General features: G+C 48.5%; 2 protein-coding genes across 3 annotated transcripts; both read left to right on the forward strand.

Moving 5' to 3' along the window:
* Nucleotides 1-80: 80 nt before the first annotated feature.
* Nucleotides 81-11223, forward strand: SLC44A4 (solute carrier family 44 member 4). Its single transcript, XM_037046731.1, has 21 exons — nucleotides 81-179; nucleotides 1959-2007; nucleotides 2341-2414; nucleotides 2549-2627; nucleotides 3644-3743; nucleotides 3822-3947; nucleotides 4104-4164; nucleotides 5436-5526; nucleotides 5626-5694; nucleotides 5920-6158; nucleotides 6261-6360; nucleotides 6923-7015; nucleotides 7292-7394; nucleotides 8978-9231; nucleotides 9319-9413; nucleotides 9515-9618; nucleotides 9725-9798; nucleotides 9980-10050; nucleotides 10146-10240; nucleotides 10312-10396; nucleotides 10984-11223. Exons 1-21 carry the CDS (start codon nucleotides 140-142, stop codon nucleotides 11100-11102), a joined length of 2121 nt encoding a protein of 706 aa, XP_036902626.1. The 5' UTR covers nucleotides 81-139; the 3' UTR covers nucleotides 11103-11223.
* A 175-nt stretch (nucleotides 11224-11398) lies between these two features.
* Nucleotides 11399-15499, forward strand: NEU1 (neuraminidase 1). Of its 2 annotated transcripts, none has more exons than XM_037046732.1 (6): nucleotides 11399-11766; nucleotides 12185-12377; nucleotides 13108-13370; nucleotides 13931-14113; nucleotides 14280-14502; nucleotides 14597-15499. In XM_037046732.1, the coding sequence occupies exons 1-6, from the start codon at nucleotides 11605-11607 to the stop codon at nucleotides 14821-14823; spliced, it is 1251 nt and encodes a 416-aa protein (XP_036902627.1). In that variant the 5' UTR covers nucleotides 11399-11604; the 3' UTR covers nucleotides 14824-15499. The 2 variants fall into 2 exon arrangements, with proteins under 2 accessions (XP_036902627.1, XP_036902628.1); XM_037046733.1 differs by having other exon boundaries at nucleotides 11402-11766; nucleotides 13108-13181; nucleotides 14597-15350.
* Nucleotides 15500-26237: the final 10738 nt, after the last annotated feature.

Here is a 26237-nt window from a genome sequence, read left to right on the forward strand (position 1 = left end):
CCTCCCACATGCTGAGGAGGAACTAGAGTGTGTCGGGGGACCACAGGTGGAGGTGGGTGGGGCTGTGACGTGGGAGGGCGGGGCAGTAGCAGGTGAGTTGCCTGGTCTCCCGGGCTCCAATCACTCCGGAGACTGAGCCATGAGGGGAAAGCAGGACACGGACGTGGACGAGCCTTACGGTGAGACTGGGGAGAGGCCAGGGCCCTGCAGAGGGAGGGAGGCCTGGCTGGGCCCCTGGGGGAATGGTGTCTGGGGTTGGCCCTGGGGAGAGGAGCTGGGGGAGTTGATGGAAGGAGGCAGAACTAGGGTCCTGGGAGGACTGGGTTCAGGGGCAGGACGCCATTGCTGAGGAGACTGGAGAGTGAAGCAGGGGTCTCCAAGAGGAGATGGGCGGGAGTCCCTGACAGGAGCGAAGTTGAGACCTAGACTCTGGCCCTTCAGGGCCGGCAGGGCCCTGGGAAGGAAGCAAAGCCTGAATGGAAGGAGGCAGGGCGTGGTCCTGAGGAGGGAGCTGGGGCTCGGGCTGGAGGTGTCCTGTACTGTGGAGCCTGCAAGCTGCCAGTGGTGAAGTGGGCCCCTGTCAGCAGAAAAGCCTGGGGTCCCCGAGAGCAAGTTTCACCCTGGACCCTGAGGGAGAACAGTGCTGGGGATCTGCCTACCAGGGTCTCTGTGAGCAGTGTCAGGGGAAGTGAATTGTGCTGGGAGCCCCTGTGAAGAGTTGGGGCTCAGGGTCTCTATGGAGGGGGGATGGTTCTGCCTCTGGGTCTCTGTTAAGAGAGGAGCCTGTCTGGGGGCACCTTGAGGAACAGAGGCAGCGGCCTTCTGAGGGGAGAGGGAGCAAGAAGCCTGTCTCCAGAATCTGTGAGGAATGAAGGCTGAGAGCCTGTCCCAGGGGTCTGAGGATTAGGGGTGGGGAGATAAGAGGAGAGAGGGGGCAGGGGACAACTGGGAGATCCCTGTGAGCAGTGAGAGCTAAAAGCCTGCCTACACAGGTCCCTTGGAATCTTGGGGGCTCTGAGACCCTGCTCTGGAGAGAAGGGAACCCCAAAGCAGAGGCCTCCCAGAGGGTAGGCTATGGCCCCAAAGGGGCCTGGAGAAGAAGTCATAAGGACTTTCCAGGAGACTTCCTGGAACAGCTGGATCAACTGCCTACCTCGTGTCGGAGAGCTATGGAGGGACAGGGACCAGAGCACCTGCAGACCCCACCTCTTTCCACACTTTGCCCAGCCCTCCACCCTCCCTCCTGTTGCCCACAAAAGACCCTAGGAGCCTGGCCCCACCTCCTCTCTGTGTGTACTCAGGGAGGACCAGGAACAGGACACAGTCACAATCCCAGTCACCAAGCTCAGGTGTCACCCTGATTTGATTGCATGCCCAGAGACAGGCAGTGGCCTGCAGACCAAGGTCCCTTCAGCCAGGGTCTACAGGGAGCTCCCTCTCTTTCCAGGCCCTACAGAGTTGATGCTTTTGGTTCCAGCTTCTTTCCCTGTGGCCTTGAGCCAGGGGTGCCATCTGGAGCAGATGGGGGAGGGCCTGTGTCCTCCCTGAGGAAGAAGGGAAAGGGACAAGGATCGGAGCGTGAGGCCCACTGAGGTTACTAGACACAGAGACCCACCTAACAACGAGGGAGAGATTCTAGAGGGATGGGCCAAGGTGGGGGCAGGAGATAAAGGCCATTTTCCTGGCCGTTGGTCTCAAGATGTGAATTGGAAATGACCTGTTAAAGCCCCCCTCCCCTCCCTTCAAGGCCACCTGAGTGGATTCATGATGAATAGTCACCCGCTGGTCTGGCCTCAGTACTACCTTTCCTGCTTTTCAATTCCTCCTCTGGTCAGCCCTTCTGCTGTCCGTCTCCTGCAAACCCTAGTGAGGGCAGGAAAAGATTTGGGGGTTCAGGAAATGGGGAGAGAGACTCCTTCCAGTGCCTCACTTTTCACACTGTTCCCCGTACCCTTCAGGGAAACCTGTCAAATATGACCCTTCCTTTCGAGGCCCCATCAAGAACAGGTGAGTTCTGGGGACTGCACTGGTGGGGGCAGGGAAGTTTGTGAAAAAGAAAACTTCTGTCCCTGGAGAGTTGGGGCATTGTTGTGTGTGGAGGGGGTACAGGGACTTACAGAGTGGTGCTAGTGAGTGTCTAGCACTCGTGTGTCTCGTGTGTGTCTTTTGGCAAAATTTGTCCAGCCGAGCATTTATGAGTTATGCACTTTTCTGTTATATTTTAGAGGAAAGTTTACCCACATAGAAAAAAGTTTTTTTAAAAAAATGAAATCCGCCAATGCCCATTCTCCAGCCTCCTCCAGCTCTCTTCTCCAAAGGTGTCTCCCTCTTCCTCTCCAGGGGCTGCACAGATGTCATCTGTTGTGTCCTCTTCCTCCTCTTCATTCTGGGTTACATTGTGGTGGGGATCGTGGGTGAGTGTCTAGTTGTGCAGAGCTGGGGCAGTGGCTGGGGGGTAACAACCCAGAGAGGGACCACACCCATGGCCACCCCTATGAAGTCCCTGCCCTTCCCCTCCAGTGATTCTTCTGTGTGTCTCTGTGTCCAGCATGGGTGTATGGAGACCCCCGGCAAGTCCTCTACCCCAGGAACTCTACCGGGGCCTACTGTGGCTTCGGGGCAAACAAGTGAGTACCACAGAGAGCCAAGGGGGTGGTGAGTGTGGGGATGGGCAGGAGACCACCCATCACTCAGGCTCCAGACCCTTCCCTCTTGCCCTCCCTTTCCACCTCCCAGACCGCCTCCCTGAATCTCACCCCACAAGCCCCTGTAAGTAGCCTCCATTGCTAGGAAGTTGGCTTATGAGCACCACCCCCATGCAAGGCAATGCAGAGTCAAGGTTAAGAGCATGGGTTTTATTTATTTAGTTTTTAAGATTTTATTTATTTACTTTTTAGAGAGAGTGGAAGGGAGGGAGAAAGAGAAGCAGAGAAACATCAGTGTACAAGAGATACACTGATTGCTTCTCGCGTGCCCCCAAATGGGGACCTGGCCTGCAACCCAGGCATGTGCCCTGCCTGGAATCAAACTGCCAGCTTTTCAGTTCGCAGGCCGGCACTCAATCCAACTAGCCACACTGGGTTTTAGACTTCAGAGACTGGTTTTTGAATCCCTAACTGGGATTCTGTCTGTACGGCTTTACGCAAGGTGCCCAACCTCTCTGAGCTTTTATATCTTCATCTGAAATGCAAGAATTGTCCCAGGAGTGAGGCTATCAGTCTTCACAAGCAGGAAATTGTCAATCAATAATAAAACCTCTAGTCTTTATATGGCATTTGCATGTTCCAGGCAGGCGGTGTACTTTATACTCACAAAAGCCATGGTGGAACTGAGGCAGTGAGCAATTAAATACCTTGCTGGAAGTCATAAAGCTGGGTGGTGATTTGGCTCCAGGGTTCTTGCTCTTAATTTGTCAGCATGAATTTGCTCAGTTGTGTCTGAACCATCTGCAATACCAAGTGACTGGAATTTTTTCTAGTGTCTCTTACACCTCCCAGGTGGACTGAGTTTCCTGAGGCCAGGAGCTAGGTGGTGCCTGTCAAGGCCACCTGGGCCCACTGCAGCCCGGAGGCGATGCCTGGCTGTCCCTCCCGTCCCCTACACCTGACCAGGCCCTGACTCATGAACTTCCTCCCTCCTGCAGAGATAAACCCTATCTCCTGTACTTCAACATCTTCAGCTGCATCCTGGACACCAACATCATCACGGTCACTGTTCAAGGCCTACAGTGCTCCACACCCCAGGTCAGAGCTTGGGGCCTGCCTCTGCCCAGAACCCCCCAGATCCAGGTACAAGCCTCTCAGCATACTCTCTGCCCCCAGGTGTGTGTGTCTTCCTGTCCGGAGGCCCTGTGGACCGTGAGTAACAGTGAGCTCTCACAGACGGTCGGGGAGGTCTTCTATGCCGCAGACCGGGATGTCTGTTTGCCCGGGGTGCCCTCGAGTATGGTGAGCACTGCCCCAATGTCATTGTGGTCTTCGAGGAGGGGCCATACGGGCTGGGGTGTGAAGGGGAGTTGGGTAGGTGGCTGTGGTGGTAGTAGGTGGGTCACTCCTTCATCCTGCTCTGTGACTATGTCTATCCGTGCTCCTCCCACACCCCAGCCAGTACACCAAAGCCTGGAACAAGAGCTGTGCCCCCGTTTCCTCCTTCCTTCTACTCCAGGTGAGAAGCACACTCCTTCCTCAGGCACCAGCTAGTCCTATACTTTTATTGCTCAAATGAGGAAACCAGAGTCAGAGAGAGTGAAGTCGCCCAACTTCACTCAGCACAACCGGGGCAGAGTTTATCGTGTACCTGCTGTGTGCCAGGCCCTCAGGATGGATGCAGGGAAGACGGCAACTGCTCCCTGTGGGTGCTACGTGCTAGGTGGGGAGATCAGATTTGTTCACAAAAGGAGTGCATGGGAATCTCATGAAGACATGCATGGAGAGTGTACATTTAGTTATATGCACAAGAGACAAACTGGAAGGTCATACAATTGCTACTAAAGGATGTGACTGGGTAGTGGGATTGCAGTTAACTTTTTAAAAATTCTGTATGTTCTTCTTTCCAATAGTAAATGTTTCTTTTTTTTAAAGAGAAACATTTAAATTATAGCATGAGAAAAGATATTCAGTTCTCACCATAAGTACAAGAGGAAGTACCTTGAATGCTCCAAAGTCTGGTTTGGATTTAAACCCCAGCACTTTCTAGGTGTCTCTGGTCTTGGGCCCATTACTTAACCTCTCTGAGCCTTGTTTCCTCATCTTTAGAATGTTGTCAATGTTGAAGCAAGTTTACCCGGCAAAGTTGTTGTAAGGGTGATGACAAGCGCTGTAGGCAAGTAGTAGGTGCCTCAGGAGACAGCATAGACTTCCTGGAGGAAGTGAGGTGTAGATGGAGCTGAACAGGGAGTAATAGATGGGATTTCTGGAGGAGACACTCAGAGAGGTGCAGCAAGAGTGCAGGTACAGAGGTGAGGGGAAGGCAGCTGCGCTCAGACAGTGGGTCCTTGAAGCCTGGCCATGAGGTGGACACTGACCTGAGTGGAGCCTCTGGAGGTATCTGAGCAACAGAGTGACCTTGAACCTTGGAACGATGAGGCCCGTGCTGTGCAATGGTCTCTCCTGCACTTAGGCAGAGGGTGGGTTGATGGGTGGCAAGGTTGGGGGTGGAGGTGTTGTAAGGGTCAGGCCAGAGGGGAGGAGGGTCTGGTGAGGCAGCAGCTCAGGGAGGGAAGGAAGGGATCATTAAGAGACAGTGAAGGAAGCGTGGCCTGGGCTCTGTGGTCAAGAGCTCCCTTTTGACTATGGAATCAGGAGCACCTGCCTGAGGGAGCAGATCCCCTCTCCTCTCTCCCCGGAAGGCACTGTGGGCTGAGATTGCACCAGAGACTTTCAAGACAAATCTCAGGGCCCCAACCCCCAACCCAATAGCCAGTTCTCTTCCTTCAGCTCTGGGGCGCTGTCTTCCATGGCTCAATAATAGTGCTTGGCCCGAACTCCCAGGGATCTCCAGCAACAACACCATCTACCAGGGGATCAGGTGGGCACTCCCTGCCTCCACATTTCTGTCCCTCACCCCTTCCTTCCTACCCACAGCCCTGTCTGACTCTGTCTCTCCCCATAATGGTCTTTTTGACAGCCTCAGTGCTCATGACATCAGCTTTAAGATCTTTGAAGATTTCGCTCAATCTTGGCCTTGGATTCTTGTGTGAGTTACCAGATTCTGCAACTTTCTTCTTTCCAACTCTTTTCTGATCCTCATCCTCCAGTCCAGAGTCTGAAACCCAGTCTTCAGAAAAGGAAGGAGGAGCCAGAGCCCAAAATGGACCTCAAGCCCAACAGGATTTATAATAGAAGGGGAATGTAATCTGGGAGTGTGAGGAAGGGCATTTGGGGACCGGGGTAACCCTCCTCTACCTCACCCTCCCTACAGTGCCCTCGTTGTGGCTCTGGTCCTGAGCCTGCTGTTTATTCTGCTTCTACGCCTGGTGGCCGGGCCTATGGTGCTGGTCCTGATCCTAGGGGTGCTAGGTGTGCTGGCATATGGCATCTACCACTGCTGGAAAGAGTACCAAGTGCTGCAGGGAGACCCAAGTGCTTCCATCACCCAGCTGGGCTTCACCACCAACCTCAGTGCCTACGGCAGCGCTCCGGAGACCTGGTTGGCAGCCAGTGAGTACCCTGTCCCCCTCTAAACACCAACTGCCCAAGGGCTGCCTGGGTCATGTCTGGCCCTGGCCCTGACCCCAGCCCCTCTGCCCTGTCTGCCCTCAGTGATTGTACTGGCTGTGCTGGAAGGCCTCCTGCTGCTCATGCTCATCTTCCTGCGGCAGCGGATCCATATCGCCATCGCCCTCCTGAAGGAGGCCAGCAAGTCAGCGCCTATCTGAGGGAGATGGGGCAGGGGGCAGGGTGTGGGCCAGTGTGGGCATGCTGGGCAGTTGGCAGGGAGCCCTGGAGAAGAAGGGCAGAATAGTGTTAACTCTGCTGTGTGACAGCCTTTCTGAGCCTCAGTTTACCTATCAGTAATGCGATGCAGGGGTGATCATTGTTCCTACCTTGTAGGATTGCCCTGAGGATGAAGTGAGTTAGGGTCTCATTAAGTGCCTTGAGCATGAGGCAGATCCTCCTTGAGAATTATTGCCATGGTCATGGTGGTTGGGTGGGATGACTCAGGAATCCAGGCAGAGAAGAGAAGCAGCAGCTTGCTCCCAACCAAGACCTATCTGCCAAGTTGGCCAACACCCCATACATTGAGGACTCATTTCCCTTACCCTCCCTGAAGCTGCACCACCCTGAGCCTGATTCCTTCATTTCAGTTCCCTCTGGGGTCACCTGCAGTGTGCCCAGCCTCAGGGAGGGAGCAGGCCCTGCAGGGCAGAGGTAGGGCCAGTGCCAGTGGGGGCCTGCTGGTGGACGTACTCATCTCCCTGCAGGGCTGTGGGACTGATGATGTCTACCATGTTCTACCCGCTGATCACCTTTGTCCTCCTGTTCATCTGCATTGCCTACTGGGCCATGATCACTCTGTATCCTTCGCACACACAGCCAGCCCTCCTGGGGTCTTTGGGGGCTGAGGCCAGAAAGGGCAGTAGCTGCACAGTGCCTTAGTGCAATGGGAGGATGACACCCCTTCCTCTGGGCAGACACAGCCCCATCCCTAGACAGAGCTAGAAGAGGGAGCTCAGGCTGAATCCAGCCCCTTTGCACAGTGAACATCCTACATGAGGCCCTGGGAAGGGATTCCTGAGGAGGCAATCCGTAGAGACCCCCACATGACCATGCTTTCCTTGACTTCGTTTTGGATACCTGGCCACATCAGGACAGCCTCAGTACGTCTTCTGGGCGCCCAACGTCAGCTTAGCCAGCTGTGAGACAGTGCAAATGAATGCATCATGCGACCCCATGGTGAGGGGGTTGGGGGTAGGCAAGGAGGAAGCACCAACAAGTCTAAGGGGACCTCCACAAATGCCTCATCATGGAGTGGAGACTGAGGGTCAGAAAAGGCAAAGGGCTCACTCAAGATCATACAACATACCCCCAGCAGAGCCCAAAAGGAAGCCAGTCTGCTGGCTCCACATCTAGTCATCCTGCCCCTGAGACAGGGAAGGAGACCTGAGGCAGGAGGGAGAGGTATGCTGTGCTTGACGCAGGGCCAGGCCTCAGGAAGCTGGGTACCAGAACTCTACCCTTCCCAGGACATTCTTGTTCCAGGAGGACCATGAGCAACCCCACCCTACCGGGTCTCAGTCCACCCATCTGGAAAGTGGGGCTAATCCTAATACCAATATCTCAAGGTGGCCAAGAAAATCAATTGATATTGGGCATATAAAGCTCTTAGTGCAATGCCCGGCACCTGATAAGAGCTGATAACTATGGGTTTTGTTAAGTTTTTGTTTGTTTGTTTTAAATCTCCCTCCCTGGGAACAGAGTGCCCTGGACAATAAACAGGCAGGACACCTGGGGCGGGGGTCTGGAAGAGGGGCTGCCGGAGTCTCCCCGAGAGGGTCCCTGGGAGTGGCTCTGGACCTCTGGGACTTTATTGTCCTCAAAGCTTTCAAGCGGCCACCTGCTCTGAGCTGAGACCAGGCCACTCTGAAATAGAAGAGGGAGGTTTGCTCAACTTCTCAAAGGGCTCACAAGTGCCAGATCCTGGGTGTGCAAGGCCCCCAACAACCTGGTTCTTGCTTTCAACTTGCTCAGGCTCTAGCATTGGAGACTGACACAAAGCCACAGTTACATACAAATGGGAAGTGGTGCATTTTCTTATCAAATTTCAAACGTGTACTCAGTTTCAGCAATTACCAAGGTTGTCACATTTACTGGGAAGTGTTTTTTTTTTTTTTAATTTTCTGTGCCTTTTTACTTGTTATTTCAGAAACTTTCAAGCCACATACTAGGTAGAGAATTCCTGTACCCAGATTCCACACCTTCAACTTTCCTATTTTATCTATCTCTCCACTCGTATGGGCAATTTTTTTCCTAGAGTTTAAGGTAAATTCTGGACATCATGCCATTTCCCTAGTAAATACATCAGGACAAATCTTAACAGATAAGGGCTTTTAAAAAGCATAACCACTATAGCCATTATCAGACCCAACTAAATGAACTATAATTTTTTAATATCATCTGATATCCAGTCTTCAGTTTTGCTGGAAAGCGTTCCGCCTGGAGTTGCAGAGGCTGCCCTGGGAGGGCTCTGCTAATTGAGTGCCAAGCTCTCCAGAGCCAGGCTTTGATCACATGGCTCCCCACACACTATTAAGCTTTTGCCCACATGTCCTGGGACCTCCTGGGAGCTCTTGTGCCCACCCAGAGACAGAAAGAAGTGAATTATGCTCACATAATAGATAAGCTAAACCCCGTTTGAACCTGGAGATGAATTTCCTGAAAGGACCTGCTTCCCCAGCTAGGGGAGGCTGTTACTTCCTGCCCTCTACTCTGCGGGTGGCAGGAGCTGCCTGGGAATGAGCCTACTTTGTGTCTGCCAGGCTCAGCCCATGAACTCCTCATGCCCAGGGCTGATGTGCGTCTTCCAAGGCTACTTGTCCACAGGCCTGGTACAACGTTTTCTCTTCAACTTGCAAATCTACGCGGTCCTGGGGCTATTCTGGACCCTCAACTGGGTTCTGGCCCTGGGTCAGTGTGTTCTGGCTGGGGCCTTTGCCTCCTTCTACTGGGCCTTCCACAAGCCCCAGGATATTCCCACCTTCCCTCTGAGCGCTGCCTTCATCCGCACAGTACGGTAAGCCTAGGGTTGGGGGCTAGGAATTGTGAGCCTCCGAGTCCCAGGGATTTGGGGGCTACCTCTGACCGACTAATCCTTCTGTAGTTACCACACAGGGTCTCTGGCCTTTGGGGCCCTCATCCTGACCCTTGTGCAGATAGCCCGAGTCATCTTGGAGTATATTGACCACAAACTGAGAGGTGAGCCAAGGTCAGAGGCTTGGGGTAGCCCAGCTAAGCAGCTGGATCCTCAGGGAGAGGCTTTCAGGACCAGTGCCCAAACCCAAGCCTCTGGTCCCCAGGAGCCCAGAACCCTATAGCCCGCTGCATCATGTGCTGCTTCAAGTGCTGCCTCTGGTGTCTGGAAAAGTTTATCAAGTTTCTGAACCGAAACGCATACATCATGGTGAGCCCCACTGTGCAAGTAGCCCTCTGCTTCAAGGTCCTTGGCCCCAAAATCCCCACCCTGGCCGTGGTGAGTTTTCCAAGGTAACTCTCACCTTTTCACCCAGATTGCCATCTACGGGAAGAATTTCTGTGTCTCAGCCAAAAATGCCTTCATGCTACTCATGCGAAACATTGTCAGGTGAGGTTGTTCCTCCCCACCCCGCCCTGTGATCTCCCACACACGGCCAGCTTCATGGGCATGCTGTGCTCAGAAGGGCCTTGAGCTCTGCTGCCTCCATCTTGAAATGTGAACCATTTCATTTTGCCTCTGTCCCTGCCGGGGTCCTCACCCTCTCAATGTGCTCCAACTCCCCATACAGGGTGGTTGTCCTGGACAAAGTCACAGACCTGCTGCTGCTCTTCGGGAAGCTGCTGGTGGTGGGTAGTGTTGGTAAGGACCAGGACAGGAGTTACAAGGACAAAGAGCCGGGGTGCTGGGAAGCTAAAGAGGTGATCTTAGAAGAGTGACACTGACCTCTCCCACAGGGATCCTGTCCTTCTTTTTTTTCACTGGTCGCATCCCTGGGCTGGGTAAAGACTTTGGGAGTCCCCACCTCAACTATTACTGGTTGCCCATCATGGTGAGTGACTCCTCGACTCTGCCTCATTCCCTAATTCGCCAAAGAAATCCTAACAGGCCTGTGTTTTCTAGACCTCCATCGTGGGGGCCTACGTCATTGCCAGCGGCTTCTTCAGCGTTTTTGGCATGTGTGTGGACACGCTCTTCCTCTGTTTCTGTGAGTGACTGACTCCCCCACCACCTCCCCGCACTTCAAGGTAGAGGCTATTCAGGGTTTTTTGAAGAGTTGGTGTTTCTAGACACAGCAGCTTTGTGAGTTAAAGGAGCCAGAGCCAGAGGGAGCCTCCCCTGACATCCTCAGGCCAGGTGTTTGGAGGCTGAAGGGGAAAGTGAGCTCCCAGGCTGGTGGGATAGTGGGTTATTTCAAGAAAGGGCATTTCAGGGGAAAGCCTTCTAGTATAATCTCCCAGGAAACCTTGGGTAGAAATATAGGCTTCCCAGTAGGTGGCTGTAGTGATGCTCTGCGCAAAGCAGTAGGCATGCGAGATTTTGGTTTGGCTTGGTTTGGTTTTTGTCCCGTCCCCCCCTCCCACCACCACCCCCCCCCCCCCCGCCTCGCCCCGTTGACCCTTCAAGCTATGAAATGTACTATTATTGACCCCACTTTCCAATGAGTAAACTGAGATTACACAAACTACTTGTAGTGCAGCATGGAAACCAGGCAAGCTGGTCACTTAGTCCCGGGTTTTCCCAGGAGTGAGGAGGTCCCAGGGTCCCCTCTAACTGGTCTTTGTTGCGGCTCAGTGGAAGACTTAGAGCGGAACGACGGCTCCCTCGACCGCCCCTACTACATGTCCAAAGGCCTTCTGAAGATTTTAGGCAAGAAGAACGACGCGCCCCCAGGGAAGAGGAGCAAGAAGTGAGAGACGCGGCCTTGAACCAGGACTACACCCTGCCTACACAGCCTCCCAGCTTCATCCCCCTTTCAGGTGTTGATTTTGTAGTAAAAAGATTTTATTAAAGATTGACATTTTATTTCTTCAATAGTGAGACCCTTTTCTCCCGACAGGGCACTTTAAAATAGGCCGCGTCCCTATGACGTACCCCAGCTGCTGTGACCAATCAAAAGGCTCCTGAGGAGTCATACCCGACTTTTCCTCTTCCCAGCCAATTGGTTTCTCGACCGAGTCACGCGCTCCGGGATTTCAAAGGGGGCCAATAGGAGGGCTAGCTTAGAGGCGCTGAAGGGTCACTTTCGACAGTCGGAGTGTTCCGGAGGCCAATTAGAGACCCGGAAGTGCTGCAGCTCGGCTGGGTGAGAGGCGGGCTTGATGACAGCTGATTGTTTAAAGGGCGGGGGTCAGCTACTGACTCCAGCCCAGGTTTAGTCCTGGGGGCCAAGGTCGCTGTCACCGCGGAGGAGAAATGGCAGAGAAACGACCCAGCACAGTGCTCCTTGGCGGACCCGGGGGACCACGGGTGCTGGGGTTCGGGGGAGTCTGTAGGATACAGGTATTTGCCGCGATCTTCCGGCTGCTGTTGTTTGCGGCTGTATTCCGGGCTAGGGCAGAGAACGACTTCCGTCTGGTGAGTCACCCCTCGCGTAGCCCCATCCCGAGTCACGAGAGCGGTCTATTCCCAGTGGGTCCCCTGGCACGGGGACTGCCGAGCCCTTCTTCGCGAGATTCTTCGACCTCTTCCTTCCATCCGCTCCCAGCCCGTCTCTGTCTTCAGCCCCTTGTCCTCCTCCTCATTCGAGTTCCTTCCTTTTTCCAGGTCCCCTATTCTTTCTGAGGGCACCTTCTCCCCTCGCAGCCCCATTTCGCTCCGAGCCCCTAGCTTTCCTCCGAACCTTCCTCTGGGTTCCCCTTCCTTGTTCTGGGACTCCCGCCCCGAGTCGAGATCCCCATCGCCCTGCCGCTCCCAGCGGAACTTGACTCAGAGCCGCTATTCATTCCTAAAACCCCAACTCAAGTGTGTCCCGTTGACCCTTCTCCCTTCGTAGGTTCAGCCGCTGGTGACCATGGAGCAGTTGCTGTGGGTAAGCGGGAAGCAGATCGGCTCTGTGGACACTTTCCGAATCCCGCTCATCACAGCCACTCCTCAGGGCACTCTCCTTGCCTTTGCTGAAGCCAGAAAAATGTCCACGTCGGATGAGGGGGCCAAGTTCATCGCTCTGCGGAGGTCCATAGACCAGGGTATAAAGATGCCTGGGCCACAAGAGCCGGTGCTAGGTTGGGTGAGGTGGGCAGGGGGAACCAGCCTGATCTGCCTAAGGGCCCTTGGGATGGGGTACCTTAGAGGGGGAACCCAAGGAGAGACGGTGACCAGGGCAGTGACATGGAAGTTGGGATCACCAAGGAGTTGAACATTTATTTATTCAAACATTTACCGAGCACTTAACTATGTACCTGGTACTGTTGTATTGTAGGTTCTGTGAATACGGTTATGAACAAAAGAGCAAAAATCCCTGCCCTCTCAGGGTTTACATTCTATTAGTGGGAAACAAACAGTAAGCATAATAAATAAGTACATGTATTTTTTGTGTTGAAAGGTGATCAATGCAATGACGAGACATAAAACAGAACAGAGGTATGGGGAGTGCCAGAGTTTGATTGCAGTTTTCAGTAGGTGACATTTGAGCAAAGACTCACAGGAGTGGCACAGTTAGCCTGTAGGAAGGGTGTACCATATAACACGTGCAAAGGCCTTGAGCAGCGAGGTGTTTGTGGAGTAGAGAGGAACTGTGTGGCTGGATGGAGTGAGTGAGGGTAGAATAGTTAAAATCAAAGGCATAAGGAGGTCTTGGAGGCCCCAGGGCCATTGTAAGACCTTGGGTCCCTAGCAGGAGGTAAAGATTACAGGGAGTGATAAAAAAGAAGGCATTTCTGGTGTGCTCACCCTGGGTTTCTTCCCTTTTTTCTTTAGGCAGCACATGGTCTCCTACAGCATTCATTGTGGATGATGGGGAGACCCCAGATGGTTTGAACCTGGGAGCAGTGGTGAGCGATACTGAAACAGGAGTGGTATTCCTTTTTTATTCCCTATGTGCTCACAAGGCTGGCTGCCAGGTGGCCTCCACCATGATGCTATGGAGCAAAGATGATGGTGTTTCCTGGAGCCTGCCCCGGAACCTCTCCTTGGATATTGGCACTGAGATGTTTGCCCCTGGACCTGGCTCTGGCATTCAGGTCTCTGCCCTGAGATAGGTAGAGGGGGCTGCCTGGTGGAGAGCCTGGGAGATGCCCCCAAATGGACCTCTCCCAAGGAGAAGATCCTGTGAAGTCAGAGTTTCCCTCTTAGGTGGGGTCCCTCAGAAGAAAGGGACATCCTTGGAGCAAAGGGAAGATGGAACTTCCCACTTGGTGGTTGTCAACAGGGCTGCGTATTAGGGGGAAAAAAACACCCCTTCCTTTGGGCAGACATAAGTCTGTGCCATGGTGCACAACTTGGTGAGTGAGCACACCAAGTGTGAGAGTAAGCTCCCATCCACCACTGTGGCTGGGCCCCCTTGACCTGTGCACAAACTGTCCTGCATAGGTCCTGGATGTCCCGAAGGAGCTTATTATGCAAAAGAGCTTAATTCAGGCGATCGCTGTTTGCAGGATCTCTGTCAGACCCTCAGCAAGGAAGCACAGAACTGAAGGGGACCATATGTGTCCTCGCACTTAGGAGGTGGTGGGTTCCCCTTCCCTGCCTCTGAGCCCCCCTCAGCATCTCCCTCTGTGACACCCAGCTTCCTTTCCCACAGAAACAATGGGAGCCACGGAAAGGTCGGCTCATCGTGTGTGGTCATAGGACGCTGGAGCGGGATGGGGTGTTCTGCCTCCTCAGCGATGACCACGGTGCTACCTGGCACTATGGCAGTGGGGTCAGCGGCATTCCCTATGGCCAGCCTAAGCGAGAAAATGATTTCAACCCCGATGAATGCCAGGTCAGAGTCATGGGCTGTTTCCCACACACTCCACCTGTCCTGTCCACCAGAGCACCATTTCACTCACAGAGCCAGGGTCTGGCTTCCAGTTTTGCGCCACCAGCCTTACTCTGTCAGGGACAGGGCCCTTTGCCCCAGCCCCTCCTGAAACTTTATTCTCTCTCAGCCCTATGAGCTCCCAGATGGGTCAGTTGTCATCAACGCCCGGAACCAGAATAACTACCACTGCCACTGCCGAATTGTCCTCCGCAGTTACGATGCCTGTGATACACTGAGGCCCCGTGATGTGACCTTTGACCCTGAGCTTGTGGACCCTGTGGTTGCTGCAGGAGCTGTAGTCATCAGCTCTGGCGTTGTGTTCTTCTCCAACCCAGCCCATCCAGAGTTCCGTGAGTGTCTGCCGGGGTGGGTGGGCAGGGATCATGTTGTCTAGAGAAGGCCTGGGCAGAGACCCTCCTTTCCTGATTCTGCTGCTGTTCCCAGGAGTGAACTTGACCCTGCGCTGGAGTTTTAGCAATGGTACCTCGTGGAGAAAAGAGACAGTCCAGCTCTGGCCAGGGCCTAGTGGCTACTCATCGCTGGCAGCCCTGGAGGGCAGTGTGGGCGGGAAGGACCAGGCCCCCCAGCTCTTCGTCCTGTATGAGAAAGGCCGGAACCACTACACAGAAAGCATCTCCTTGGCCAAAGTCAGCGTGTATGGGACACTCTGAGTTGTATACCTGCCATAAGGGTAGAAAGCCCTGGACTCGGTCTTCAGGATGATGAGCCTATAGAGGGTCTGCTGGACCTGCCTGAAAGACAGTTACACCTTCCTTTAGATCTAGCCTTTTTCGAAATCAGCTTTTCTTTGACAGGGAAATCACTCTGTTAGGACTAAAAGCCTGGCTGTTTCTCCCACACAGGAAGTCCTGCCCCCACCTGGGAGTGCTTACTTTCCATATTGCTGGGTCTGGCCCCCTACACTTTTTGCCCTCTCAAGATAATGATTGGTCCTTTCTTTGGGCAGGGCTAGGTGGGCCTGTAGAATTGAATAAATGTGAACTTGAAATTGGGGAAAGCTGAGCTTCCTCTTTGAAGTAAGATACTACCTTTGGAGAGGGTTGGTGAAGAGCCTGGGAGGGCATGGTGTTTCTTCTCAGGTTAAGGGACTAGATGCACCACAGGCCTTGATTATTTATGGATCAAAATGTTTGTAACACAACATCTTTAATGAAGGTGAATGAACAGGTGTAGAGTCTGTGGTTCGGTCAATGCCCGTCTTCATGTCTGTGTTCCTTATGTACACAGTGGGACTGGGAATGAGCTCTGGGGAAGATGCTGTTGTTCTATGGCCTATGAATATCTGACTTTGGCAAATCAAACCCTCTTTTCCCTTTCACATTGTTTCTTATTGCCGAAAAACAGATTGACCTTCACAGGTATAATGCACAGTCAGAGGGGAACCCCACAAGGTATTTGAAACCTGCTCTGTTTTGTATCTCTAAGATGAGTGAGTGCTGTCCTCCACGAGGCAGGGAGCAGCTGTGTACAGTACAGATGACAAGCCTCTCCCAGGCCAGCCTGGCAGAGAATAAACACTGGGACAAATTATGGGAGAAAATAGCATCTTCATTCTACAGCAGATGCTGGGAAAAGAACCTCGGCGGCTACAGGTGAGTGGCAGAGCCACAGCATTCCTCCTGATGGAAGGAAAGTACAACACCTGGACTACATGGTAAGACTGTCTCTCACATAAAGGGGTGAGGGCCACATTCATTTGCAGTTAGAAATTTGTTTCACTTGCAGCTGCTTCTCTAGTGAATGTGAGGATCATTTATCCTGTCTGATAGAAGTGGAATAATACCACCATGTGAAGACATGCTATAATTTTGTTATATTTTATCCAGAATTTGTGACCAACAATGTAAAACTTCAATTTTTTAATTTATAGGCATTTCAAAAGCTCTCAAAAGTAAACAGCTTAACAAGCCCCATGTACTAAACATCCATCTAGTATCAGTAGTTATCAAGATATTGCCACATTGCCACTTCTGATCCTTTTTTGTGCCTTTCCCTTACTGAAGCGTTTCACTTCATTTCACTTCATTTTATTAAGATTTTATTTATTAGCCCTGGCCAATAAATAAAATCTTAATAATTTTATTAAGTGGCTCAGTTGGTTGGAGCATTGTCCCATAGACCAAAAAGTTTGCAAGTTTGATTCCCTGCCAGGGCACATATAGTTTGTGGGTTCAGTCCCCAGTCAGGCATGTACAGGAGGCAACTGATCAATATTTCTCTCTCTCCCTTTCTCTTAAAGCAATAAACATATTCTCAGGTGAACATTCTAAATAAATAAATAAAATGGACATTTATTTTTTAAAGATTTTATTTATTTTTAGGGAGAGAGAAAGAGAGGGAAAGAAACTTCAATGTGTGAGAGAAACATCAGTTGGTTGCTTCTCACAGGCCTCCAACCGGGGACCTGGCCTGCAACCCAGGCACGTGCCCTGGTAGGGAATCAAACCAGTAACTTTTCTGTTTGTAGTCTGGTGCTCAACCCACTGAACCACACCAGCCAGTGCCTGAGGTATTTTGAAGCAAATTCCAGACCTCATGACATTCACCCCTTCACTCTTAAGTATACATCTCATTCTTTAAAATGTAACATTTATTATATAACCATAATACCACTGTGTACCAAAACATGAATGATAATATATGGTGTCATCCAATAACCAGTCATGTTCAAATTTCATTGTCTCAAAAATGTCTTGTTAATTTGTTCAAATCAGGATCCAAAGAAAATCTGTACATTGCATTTTGATGTCTCATAAGTTTAACCTATAGTAATCTCACTTTCTCTTCTTTTTTATTACCATCTACACAAATATAGGGTCATTTCTCCTATAATGGTTCCACTCTCTTGATTCATCAGTTGCCTCCTCAGAATGTCACTTCTTCCTCCATTTCTTGTATTTCTAGTTATCAGACCTGGAGTTTTTATTGGATTCAGATTCCATTTGGGGGAGTTTGGGGGGGCAAGACTCCATCCCAGGCACTATGTGCTTCCTATTCTGCCCCCCACAGGAGGCAGGTACTGCGTTTGGTGGGCTGCCATAGGTTCAGATGGCCACAGCCTGACGCTCCTCTTTAACGATCCCCCATCACCCTTCCTCTGACAATTTCATCCACAGATGAGTTTTGCCTGAATCAGTTATTTCATAATAGATTGTGAAATGTTGGTTTTTAAATTCTATTATTTTGTCCTCATTTGTTAGCTGGAATTCTTCAGTGAAAAAACAGCTTTCCCTCATCAAGCCTCTTGGTCTTAAAGCATGGTCTGTATGAGAAGAGCTAGATAAATGCTGAATGCCCCCCTTTAATTGCCTGCTCTTTGAGTGAGCATGTAATACTTTGCCCTGGCTAGTAAACCACATTGCTACCACACAGGAGACACATTGGAGGCAACCTGCAGGCCTACAGGAGGAAGCAGGGGGCATTAAGAACAGGAGAAATGGGCAGCTTGTGCTTGTGGGGTCTGCTTTTCTAACACAGTTCATGAAATAGATATGATGCAAGGAAGAGTGGTGGGGTGGCATCTGCAGCAACTGGGAATCTGCTAACACCACTCAAAACTGCACATCTGACAGTCTTTCTGACAGTATTATTTTTAGGGTGGTCAACAACATGGACTGTGAAAAAATTCACGAAGAAAAGAAAATGCAGAGAGCAAAGTTTTTGTTCAGTTTTCAAGAGTAAACAGGGATATGGTGTGGAGAGATACACCAGCACTGGGGGGTGAGGGCTTTGAGCTTTTATTGGATTACAATTGGATTATAAAAGGGATGGGGGTGTTGCTGTCGTGTGGCCACTGGGCTGTTGTGGACATTGCAACACAGATTTCAGGTAGTTTTGCATAAGACACAGTTTGTTCCAGTGTTATCTTCAGCCTGTAGTGTGGCAAGGGGTTAGTCATTGTCTGTTTTTGCTTTCCAGTAATTTTCAGTCCTGCAAACATAAGCTCAGAAGAGTGAAATGGCAGTCATGTTTAACAAGGTCATAGGCCTGCCCAGCAAGTGGCGCTGTCTTTATCCTTTCTTTCCCCCTTTGGGTTTTAAAATTGATTTATTCTTAATGGCCCGGCTCAGTTCTAGTTAGGGAGTAGAGATGAAGGTCTCTCTGTGACTACTTCAGGCAGGTTAGGACTGTAGAGCTGTCCCTGCCAGGGGAAGAGGGCGGAATTGGACAGCCCAAAAAGAGAGCTGTGGCTGGAGGCCATTTGGGGAGAGAATTTCCTAGAGTCTGGGAATTTTGTTGAGTGAAGGATATGAGATATTTGAGAAGACGTGGCCTAAAAACAAGAATTTTAAAAGGCTGTTGGTAGGATTGCAGACTGGTACAACCACTGTGGAAAACAGTATGGAATTTTCTAAGAAAACTAAAACTGAATCTGCCTTTTGATCCAGCAATTCCACTGCTAGGATTATATCCTAAGGATTCTGAAACACCAATCCAAAAGAACCTATGCACCCCAATGTGCATAGCAGCACAAATTACAATAGCCAAGAGTTGGAAGCAACCTAGGTCCCCATCAGTAAATGAATGGACCAAAAAACTATGATACATTTACACAATGGAATTCTATGCAGCAGAAAGAAAGAAGGAGCTCCTACCCTTCGCAACAGCATGGATGGAACTGGAAAGCATTATGCTGAGTGAAATAAGCTAGGCATTGAAAGACAAATACCATATGATCTCAGCTTTAACAGGAAGCTAAACAACAAAACAAGCAAACAAAATATAACCAAAGACACTGAAATAGAGAACAGGCTGACAGGGACCAGAGGGGAGAAGGGAGGGAATTTCAGGGGGAAATGGGAAGGGAGGTGGGAAGCACCGGGGGTGGGGGGGTGGGGGTGGGCGGCTGGGATGGGAGTAAAAGAAAACTTCTTGAACAATAATTAAATAAAAATTTTTTTTAAAGATTTAAAGGCTGCTAAAGGTCCTAGGAAGGGAGTTAGCCAAGAAAACCAGGAACGCATACTGGCTTTAAAATGCCCAAAAGGGAGAGATAGAGTAGTAGGTAAATTCTGTGACTGACACTGCATCGACAGTCAAAAATTCCAAGTCAAAAGATGAAAGAAAAAATGGAACATTAGCTTGGGAAAAAACTAGAAAAATTAGGGCCTGGCTGATGTAGCTCAGTGGATTGAGCACAGGCCTGTGAGGCAAAGGGTCTCCTGTTTGATTCCCAGTCAGGGCACATGCCTGGGTTGCAGGCCAGGTCCCCAATAGGGGACACATGAGAGGCAACCACACATTGATGTTTCTCTCCCACTCTTTCTCCTTCACTTCTCCTCTAAATTAATTAATTATTTTAAACCTTGGAAAAATTAGGATTCATTTCAGTTTGTGGGTGACAATTGGACATTGCAACTTCCACTGAAACAATTTCTGTCCCTAAAATCACCCTCATGTTATCAAAGAGACTGCATTAAGTTCAGTTTCAATTTGGCCAGATTATTTGCAAGAACACAAGAATAATAATTGACTATATAGACTTTTAAAAATCTGCTTTGCTGGAATTTCACAAGGAACCTTCCGATTGAGTCCTTCAGGGCACAGAAGCCAAGCCACATAGTTGCCATATGGCTTTGCCTGCAGTACCTACAGGTTTGGGCGGATTCTTCATATTCTTGAGGTCCCCAAAATGTCTTTAGATTTCTTTCTTGCCATCTTTTAGGAAAGCAACCTTCATACCTTACCTGGAAAGACTGCCATGAGCCACCTGACCAAGCAAGGTACCAGGCCATTTCTCCAAGGGCCTTTTAATTGACTTCAAAGTCAATCTTAGTTCCTTATGACTTTCTGATGACATCCCGAGTTCAGGCAAGACACCTTTCATGACATTCCAGACAAAGTCTGAGTTGATAAAATCACATTTGGAAACTGGTGCTATTCTAAAAAGCACGGGTTGTTACTGGGTTTATGCAACACATTGCCATGAGAACAATACTCATTAAAAATTGCTGAGTTCTCACCCTGGCTGGTGTGGCTTGGTGGATTGAGTGACAGCCTGAGAATCAAAGTGTCACCAGTTTGATTCCCACTCTAGGGCACATGCCTGGGTCACAGGCCTGGTCCCCAGTTGGGGGCGGGGGAGTGTATAAATGTTTCAGTATTACTTAGGAGGGTATAATTCACAAATTGTTTTAGGGGGGAAAAAAGTTTCCTTATACCTGGAAAACAAAAAGATTTAAAATTAGCAATATTTTGAGCAAAGCCATAAGTATAACAACTATCTTCAGTTCATTTGGTCCCATATAACCAATTTTGTTTGTCTTGACTATTTGCAAGTATTTCCATGTATCTAGTTATTCCTTAGATACCTGTAATTTAGAGTAAGTTGAGTAAGTCATACTCTAAACCTTACTCTAAAGGTTTAGAGTAAGAAATTTAAACCTTTGGATAGGTTTCATGAACCTATCCAAAGATACATTTGCAAATGCACTAGAGTAAAAACAGTGGCTATAAATGACAAAATTTAAATTGACATGGTTGTAGATTTGATTAAAATGTAATTTATTAAGAAATTTGCTTCTGGACTTCTGGCCAAGATAGAGGCATAGGTAGACACACTGTGCCTCCTCGCACAATCAAAATAAGGACAACAACAATTTAAAAACAAAAAACAAGCAGTACTGACAGAAAATTGAACTGCATGGAAGTCCAACAACCAAGGAGTTAAAGTAGACACATTCATCCAGACTGGTAAGAGGGGCAGAGTTGGGGAGCCAGGACAAAGAGGGCTCGCTGCAGGGTGGCTGGCAGACCCAAGCACACAAAGCGGCAGCTGGTGGACCCAGCATGGCAGAGGATTGTAGAAAGGCGTGGCATGTCCAGTCCCACATTCCCATGCAGATGAACCAGGTGAAACTGGGGAGTGAGACAGACCATGCAACTCAGGGTCCCAGTGTGGGGAAATAAAGCCTCAAAACACCAATTGAAAACACCTGTGGGGATTGAGGTGCCAGGAGAAACTCCCAGCCTCACAGGACAGTTTGTGGGAGAGACCAACAGGGTCCCAGGATGTACACAAACCCACCCGCACGGGTATCAGAAGGGCCCAATTTGCTTGCAGGAAGCGGGGGAAGTGACTGAAATCTGGCAGAAAGCAGACCAAACAGCTCTATTCCATCTCAGACCCCTCCCCCATATATAGCATCACAACCCAGCAACTAGGTTGCCTTGCCCTGATGAGCACCTAAGGCTCTACCCCTCACTACATAACAGGTGCATCAAGACAAAAAACAAATGGCCCAAATGAAAGATCAAAGCTCTAGAAAAAATACAACTAAGCACTGAAGAGATAGCCAACCTATCAGATGCAAAGTTCAAAACACTGGTAATCAGGATGCTCACAGAATTGGTTGAATTTGGTCACAAATTAGATGAACAAATGAAGGCTACGGTAAGTGAAATAAAGGAAAATGTACAGGGAACCAATAGTGATGGGAAGGAAACTGGGACTCAGATCAATGGAGTGGACAAGAAGAAAGAAAGAAATATCCAATCAGAAAAGAATAAAGAAGCAAGGATTAGAAAAAATGAGAGGCTTAGGAACCTCCAGGACATCTTTAAACATTACAACATCTGAATTATAGGGGTACCAGAAGAAGAAGAGGAAGAGCAACAAGTGGAAAAGTTCTTTGAACAAATACTAAAGAAGTTCCCCAATCTGGCAAAGAAAATGGACTTCCAGGAAGTCTGGGAAGTTCAGAGAGTCTCAAAGAAGTTGGACCAAGGAAGAACACATCATAATTACATTAACCAAGATTAAAGATAAGGAGAGAACCTTAAAAGCAGCAAGACAAAATGAGAGAGTTACCTACAAAGAAGTGCCCATAAGACTGTCAGCTAATTTCTCAAAAGAGACCTTACAGACAAGAAGGGACTGGAAAGAAGTATTCCAAGTCATGAAAGGCAAGGACCTACATCCAAGATTGCTCTATGCAGCAAAGCTTTCATTTAGAATGGAAGGGCAGATAAAGTGCTTCTCAGATAAGGTCAAGTTAAAGGAATTCATTATCACCCAGCCCTTACTATGTGAAATGTTAAAGGGACTTATCTAGGAAAAAGAAGATTTAAAAAGGTGCACAGTAAAATGACAGCAAACACAACAATTAACAACCACACCTAAAACAAAAACAAAACAAGCTAAGCAAACAACTAGAACAGGAACAGAACCACAGAAATGGAGATCACATGGAGGGTTAGCAACAGGGGAGTGGGAGGAGCAGAGAGGGAGAAAAGTACAGAGAATGAGTAGCATAGATGGTAGACATACAATAGACAGGGGGAGGGTAAGAATAATATGGGAAATGTAGAAGCCTAGAACTTATGAGTAGAAGCCAAGAATTTATAAGTATGACACATGGATGTGTACTAAAGGGAGGGAATGTGGGTGGGAGAGTGTGTGCAGAGTGGAGGGGAGTGAAGGGGGGCAAATGGGACAACTGTAAAAACATAATAAATGAAATATATTTTAAAGAGAAATTTGCTTCTTTGTAAAATATTCAAGAGAACAATTTCTTTGATAAGTAATCATTCCTATGAAATGACATAAAAATAATACAAAGCTTATATTCTTAGATTTAACACACAATTTCAATACATACAAAGACCAAGCAGTATGCAAGGTTTTAAAATGCTATAGAGGACTTATCAGAAGTGTGCATTTAGCATTGGGAACAATTTCTAAATCTCCAATGTGTGGGTTACAAGTATCCACAGGTCCACTGCTTGATGTCCCCACAGGGAACCATCACTCTCATCTTGTCCAGTGTCATTGACAGGACACCTGCTACCCCTGAGTGTTTCCCGTTTTAACTTGATTTTGAATCTTTGCAAATTCCCTCTGAGACAGGGTGAAATTTCTAGAACATCTATTTTGATAAAATATGTATGTGTAAAAATAGAATAAATTTATTATTATTCAGTTTGGCAAAGCTTCCCATGCAATTTTGAGTATATTAAATAGGCTTAATTAGTCCAAAAACTTTAATAAGGAAAGAGAACAAATACTTGAGTTATTCATGGAGCTCATTGAAATAACTCAAATTCATTTCCCAGTTTTTAAAAGTTAAACTTTGGGAAGGTTTAACCAAGCCCTGGCTGGTGTGGCTCAGTGGATTGAGCACCAGCCTGTGAACCAAAAAGAGGTTGCAGGTTTGATTCCCAGTCAGGGCACATGCCTGGGTTGCAGGCCACGTACCCCAGTTGAGAGTATGTGAGAGGCAACCGATTGATATAATCTCTTGCACATTGACATTTCTCTCCCTCTTTCTCCCTTCCTAACCCCTCTCTCTAAAAAGTAAATAAAATCTTTAAATATATATATATGTATATACTTAAGCAAAAGATTATAATACCTTTTGTAAAACAATACATTTGAGAGGTGGGGAATAACCATAAAAGACAATCAAACTTAAAAATGGTTTTAATAGTAAATATTTTGTCCAGAACATAGGATCCTTTTTTTTAAAGATTTTGTTTATTTATTTTTAGAGAGAAGGGAAGGAAGGGAGAAAGAGGAAGAGAAATATCAATGTGTGATTGCCTCTCAGGTGCCCCCTACTGGGGACCTGGCTTGCAACCCAGGTATGTGCCCCGACTAGGAACAGAACCACCTACCCTTTGGCTCACAGGCTGGCTTTCAATCCACTGAGTCACACCAGCCAGGCATAGGATCCTTCTTAATTTATATAAGTACTTAATATCTTTAGGCCAATAAAATGTTATACCCGGAACAACTATAAAGGACACATGGACGAAACCAAGGTGTGGTGGAATCAGAGGAGGGAGGCAGGGATGGCTGGGGTGGAGGGAAGAGATGGGAGGAAGAGGCAGAAAACTGTATTGGAACAACAATAAAATTTCTTTAAGAAGTGAACATTGAGCCCTGGCTGGTGTGGCTCAGTGAATTGAGCACCAGCCTGCAAACCAAAGGGTCACTGGTTTTATTCCCAGTCAGGGCACATGCCTGGGTTGCAGGGCAGGTTCCCCAGTGTGGGGTGCGCAAGAGGCAACCACACATTCAGGTTTCTCTTCCTCTATTCTCCCTTCCCCTTTAAAAATAAATAAATAAAATCTTTATAAATAAATAAATAAAAGTATATTTTTATTTATAAATAAATAAAATATACCCTAGTTATACCATTTGTAGTTATGCAATACAAACATATCACTTGAAGACCATACACACACGAAGACTAAACACATAAAGACCATACATATAATTTGAATTACAAATGTAAAATTTACAAACCTTTCTGCAACTTTCACAAACTTTCTCATCTCTTTAGAAATAACCATCTTTAGAATAACTCACTTTCAACCCTTGTTCTTCAAAATTTTGTCTCCATGCCTAATGCCTTCTATTATTAAAACTATACAGTTTCTTTCCAAATTTGGGACATATAACATTTAGAAACCTCAATTTCCAATGATAAAAAGTAACAACCAATATTCCCTAGATTGACTTTTATGAACACATTTCATAACCTTCAGCAACAGGTTCCTTTTTTGGCAAACACACTCTCAAAAAATACACTTCCAACAAAGCACAAGATATTTATCTACAGCTCCAAATTCATTTTACAGCCTCCTTGTAATAAAAAGCCAAAAGCAGGTGAACGTAAGACTTATCTAGCAATCACTGTTCCAGTATTTCATGTTATTTCAAAATATCTAGATGTTCAATGACATCAGAATTTACTAATTTAGAAAGGAATAGCTGAAATAAATTGATTTGCTCAGTTGTAGCTAAGGTTTTCCCCCTTTTGATAAGAATTATCTCCCCAAAATATGCATTTTAGAAGATGACCTAGACAAGAGTTCTTGAAAACCAGGTATTTACATTTCAAAAATGTAGGGAAAGAAAAGCAAGCTTCTCCCGGAAGAAATTTGGTTTCATAAAGCCAATTACCCATAAGTTTTTTTTTTTAAGATTTTATTTATTTATCTTTAGAGGGGAAGGGAAGGAGAGAGGGAGAGAAATATCAATGTACGGTTGCCTCCCCTGAGTCCCCTGCTGGGAACTGGCCTGCAACCCAGGCATGTGCCCTGACTCGAAATCAAACCGTGATTGTCTGATTCACAGGCACGCTCAATCCACTGAGCTACACCAGCCAGGACTACCCATAAGTTTTTAAAGATGAACAAAGGCACCCTGGCTAGTGTAGGTCAGCGGATTGAGAGCTGGCCTGGGTCAGCTGACCAAAGGGTCACCAGTTCAATTCCCAGTCAGGGCACGTGCCAGGGTTGCAGGCCAGGTCCCTAGCAGGGGGCACCTGAGAGGCAAAGACACATTGACGTTTTCCTCCCTCCCTTCCCCTCTAAATATAAATAAAATCAGACTTCCAGCCAAGATGGAGGCATAGATAGACACACTGTGCCTCCTCACACAACCAAAAGGAGAACAACACCAAATTTAAAAACAAAAAACAACCAGAATTGACAGAAAACTGTACTGTATGGAAGTCCGACAACCAGGAGTTAAAGAAGAAACATTCATCCAAACTGGTAGAAGGGATGGAGAAGGGCAGCAGGACAGAATGGACTCATGGCAAGGCAGTGGCTGGCTGACCAGGTCAGGTGGAGGCTTGTAGACTGGGCGGTCCCACATTCATGTGCAGATAAATCGGGAGGAACAACTGAAGAGCAAGACAGGCTGAACAACCCAGGGTTCCAGCACATGGCTCCAGCCTGGGGAAATAAAGCCTCAAAATCTCTGACTGAAAACACCCATGGGGGTTGAGGCAGCAGTGGGAGAAACTCCCAGCCTCACAGGAGAGTTCATGGGAGAGACCAACAGGGTCCCAGGACGTATGCTAACCCACACACCTGGGAATCAGCACCAGAAAGGCCAAATTTACTTGTGTGTAGTTGGGGAAGTGACTGAAAACCAGCAGAGAGCAGACCAAACAGCTCTGTTCCCTCTCAGACCACTCCCCCACATACAGCAACACAACACAGTGATGTGGGTTGCCCTGCCCTGGTAAACACCTAAGGCTCCACCCCTTATTACATAACAGGTGCACTGAGGCAAAAAAAAATGGCCCAAATGAAAGAACAGATCAAA

Source organism: Sturnira hondurensis, unplaced genomic scaffold (genome assembly GCF_014824575.4).
Source record: "Sturnira hondurensis isolate 20B ecotype Veracruz unplaced genomic scaffold, ASM1482457v3 Scaffold0005309, whole genome shotgun sequence".
NCBI classification, from domain to species: Eukaryota; Metazoa; Chordata; class Mammalia; order Chiroptera; family Phyllostomidae; genus Sturnira; species Sturnira hondurensis.

What these genes read in the sequence shown, in the direction of transcription:
- SLC44A4 (XM_037046731.1), top strand. Translation starts at nt 140, where the DNA reads ATGAGGGGAAAGCAGGACACGGACGTGGACGAGCCTTACG. An exon ending in CGAGGCCCCATCAAGAACAG is followed by an intron (nt 2,008 to 2,340) that starts GTGAGTTCTGGG and finishes CTTCCTCTCCAG; the next exon opens with GGGCTGCACAGATGTCATCT. An exon ending in GCCTTCATCCGCACAGTACG is followed by an intron (nt 9,232 to 9,318) that starts GTAAGCCTAGGG and finishes ATCCTTCTGTAG; the next exon opens with TTACCACACAGGGTCTCTGG.
- NEU1 (XM_037046732.1), top strand. Translation starts at nt 11,605, where the DNA reads ATGGCAGAGAAACGACCCAGCACAGTGCTCCTTGGCGGACCCGGGGGA. An exon ending in GCGGAGGTCCATAGACCAGG is followed by an intron (nt 12,378 to 13,107) that starts GTATAAAGATGC and finishes TTTTTTCTTTAG; the next exon opens with GCAGCACATGGTCTCCTACA. An exon ending in TCAACCCCGATGAATGCCAG is followed by an intron (nt 14,114 to 14,279) that starts GTCAGAGTCATG and finishes ATTCTCTCTCAG; the next exon opens with CCCTATGAGCTCCCAGATGG.